Genomic DNA, 3,549 nt, shown 5'->3' on the forward strand with positions numbered 1-3,549 from the left:
TCACTACAATCTCAAATTGCTGTGGATATTATTTGTACACCTGTTTCATTCATCACAACTAAGGCAGTAACTCTATTTAATAAACATGTCATCTGGACCTAAGCATCAATTCAGAATGTCACAAAATCTGAACTAGTTCAAGTTCTTTAGTTAGAAATATGTTAAGTTCAGTTCAAAGTTCATAGAAGAATGAACTTCTTTTGAACTAGTTCATGCACAACACTGGCCGTCACAACGTGAACCCGTGAGGGTGTGGAGGGAGAGACCGAGAGGAGCCGCTTCATTTAAAAACTCTTTATTTGATCACGGTGTCTGAGTTGGATTCTTTCTTTTTTTGGGGGACATTCAGACGAGAAGGTGAGCCCGTGCCCGGGAGGACGGGAGCAGGTGTGTGTTCACAGAACCTCGTACAATCTTCATCTGCACACGCGCATGTGTGTGTGTGTGTGTATGTGTTTGTGTGTGTGTGTTGGCGTGATCTTCCGGCATACAGTCTTTTCTGCACATGGGGTGTGAGAGTGTGGTGCACACACACACTCTTTGCGTTCTGTGTCAGACAGTCTTTTCCGACGCGTCCTGGACGGGCGAGGGAGGGGCCTCGTCCTCCTGGCTCTTATCCAATCCCTGGCTGCCTCCCCGGTCAGCTGACTGCGCGCCGTCTTTAGGGCCGGGGGGGGCGTTCGGATACGTGGCGTCCACGCTTTCGTACGGCTCCGATGTCCACTGGGAGATCGAGGAGGAGAGAGAGAGACAGTTTGAAACCAATATGTCCTCATTTGGGTATGAGCAGTGGTTCTCAGTGTTTACTGTTGACTACTAATGTACCACCTAGGTCTGGGCAATAAAACAATCAATGATCGCATCGTGATAGACTTTTGATCAATATCAATATAAAACAAGAGACTGGACCACCAAATCTAGCAGCTGGGTTTGTTACACAAACACGGTTCCGTACTTATTTACAATGTTTCAGTGTTTTTCATCGTTGTGTCGACATTGGAGCATATATCAATGAAGAACAGTGGAAGGTCGTATTGAGTGTTAAACAGAAGTGTTTAAATCCAGCATGGTAATTCCTAGTCTTTTAAGGTCATTAGAATCACAATAGTTATCAATATCGATCAATATGATCAAGTTATATCGTGACATGTCTTTCAGCCGTATGGCCCAGGCCTAGTACCACCTCTGAGATCCGTCATGTACCCCGTCCACCAGCACAAAAAACACGTTAAAAGGAATAAAACAAACAAAAATCTAACTAAAAGTGAGTGCCACTGGTTCAATGGGAGACAGGTTAGGGGCCGTAACCACGGCAACAGACCAGTGTCCAGCGGCACCTGTGGTGAAGGGGTTAGGGGCCCTAGGGGTCCAGGTACCTGTGGTGAAGGGGTTAGGGGCCCTAGGGGTCCAGGTACCCGTGGTGAAGGGGTTAGGGGCCCTAGGGGTCCAGGTACCTGTGGTGAAGGGGTTAGGGGCCCTAGGGGCCCTCCAGGTACCTGTGGTGAAGGGGTTAGGGGCCCTCCAGGTACCTGTGGTGAAGGGGTTAGGGGCCCTAGGGGTCCAGGTACCTGTGGTGAAGGGGTTAGGGGCCCTCCAGGTACCTGTGGTGAAGGGGTTAGGGGCCCTAGGGGCCCTCCAGGTACCTGTGGTGAAGGGGTTAGGGGCCCTAGGGGCCCTCCAGGTACCTGTGGTGAAGGGGTTAGGGGCCCTAGGGGCCCTCCAGGTACCTGTGGTGAAGGGGTTAGGGGCCCTCCAGGTACCTGTGGTGAAGGGGTTAGGGGCCCTAGGGGCCCTCCAGGTACCTGTAGTGAAGGGGTTAGGGGCCCTCCAGGTACCTGTGGTGAAGGGGTTAGGGGCCCTAGGGGCCCTCCAGGTACCTGTGGTGAAGGGGTTAGGGGCCCTCCAGGTACCTGTGGTGAAGGGGTTAGGGGCCCTCCAGGTACCTGTAGTGAAGGGGTTAGGGGCCCTCCAGGTACCTGTAGTGAAGGGGTTAGGGGCCCTCCAGGTACCTGTGGTGAAGGGGTTAGGGGCCCTAGGGGCCCTCCAGGTACCTGTGGTGAAGGGGTTAGGGGCCCTCCAGGTACCTGTGGTGAAGGGGTTAGGGGCCCTCCAGGTACCTGTGGTGAAGGGGTTAGGGGCCCTAGGGGCCCTCCAGGTACCCGTGGTGAAGGGGTTAGGGGCCCTAGGGGCCCTCCAGGTACCCGTGGTGAAGGGGTTAGGGGCCCTCCAGGTACCTGTGGTGAAGGGGTTAGGGGCCCTCCAGGTACCTGCGTGGCCCTGCTGCTGGAGCGGTGCGACGTCCCCACGGCGATGTTGACGCTGGAGGAGGACTGCGTGTCGGTGGTGTTTCCGCCCTCGGCCGCCGACAGCCCGGAGATCACCAGGCCGCTGGAGAAACTACGCTTACCAAACAGCAGGCTGAGAGTGGACGAGGACGAGGACACCTGGGGGGGGGGGGGGCACAGAGGAAGAGCAGAGGATGAACACCACAGAGGAAGAACACCACAGAGGAAGAGCACCACAGAGGAAGAACACCACAGAGGAAGAGCACCACAGAGGAAGAGCAGAGGAAGAACACCACAGAGGAAGAACACCACAGAGGAAGAGCAGAGGAAGAACACCACAGAGGAAGAGCAGAGGAAGAACACCACAGAGGAAGAACACCACAGAGGAAGAGCACCACAGAGGAAGAACACCACAGAGGAAGAGCACCACAGAGGAAGAACACCACAGAGGAAGAGCACCACAGAGGAAGAGCACCACAGAGGAAGAACACCACAGAGGAAGAACACCACAGAGGAAGAGCACCACAGAGGAAGAGCACCACAGAGGAAGAACACCACAGAGGAAGAACACCACAGAGGAAGAACACCACAGAGGAAGAACACCACAGAGGAAGAACACCACAGAGGAAGAGCAGAGGAAGAACACCACAGAGGAACAACAGAGGAAGAACATGTAGTTCAGATCGACTGGCTGGGAGGAGCCTATCATGATACTGGCTGAGGGTGAGACCTAGGGGGTGAGGGTGAGACCTAGGGGGTGAGGGTGAGACCTAGGGGGTGAGGGTGAGACCTGGGGGGTGAGGGTGAGACCTAGAGGCAGAGGGTGAGACCTAGGGGCTGAGGGTGAGACCTAGGGGGTGAGGGTGAGACCTAGGGGGTGAGGGTGAGACCTGGGGGGTGAGGGTGAGACCTAGAGGCAGAGGGTGAGACCTAGAGGCAGAGGGTGAGACCTAGGGGGTGAGGGTGAGACCTAGGGGCAGAGGGTGAGACCTAGAGGGTGAGGGTGAGACCTAGAGGGTGAGGGTGAGACCTAGAGGCAGAGGGTGAGACCTAGAGGGTGAGGGTGAGACCTAGAGGGTGAGGGTGAGACCTAGAGGCAGAGGGTGAGACCTAGGGGGTGAGGGTGAGACCTAGGGGGCAGAGGGTGAGACCTAGGGGGCAGAGGGTGAGACCTGGGGGGTGAGGGTGAGACCTAGGGGGTGAGGGTGAGACCTAGGGGGCAGAGGGTGAGACCTGGGGGGTGAGGGTGAGACCTAGGGGGTGA

At 55.7% G+C, this 3,549-nt stretch overlaps 1 protein-coding gene across 1 annotated transcript in view; it reads right to left on the reverse strand.

Moving 5' to 3' along the window:
- Positions 1 to 281: 281 nt before the first annotated feature.
- LOC311375919 (pecanex-like protein 2) overlaps positions 282 to 3,549 on the reverse strand; it is a gene marked incomplete at its 5' end in the record, with an annotated part of 9,907 nt that continues 6,639 nt past the window's right edge. The window contains 2 exons of the mRNA XM_084490936.1: positions 282 to 723; positions 2,268 to 2,444. Of these exons, the coding sequence (XP_084347062.1) occupies positions 553 to 723; positions 2,268 to 2,444 (348 nt within the window). The remainder of the gene's footprint in view (positions 724 to 2,267; positions 2,445 to 3,549) is intronic.

The sequence above is a fragment of the Micromesistius poutassou genome, assembly GCF_964030765.1.
Source record: "Micromesistius poutassou genome assembly, contig: SCAFFOLD_964, whole genome shotgun sequence".
Taxonomy (NCBI): domain Eukaryota; kingdom Metazoa; phylum Chordata; class Actinopteri; order Gadiformes; family Gadidae; genus Micromesistius; species Micromesistius poutassou.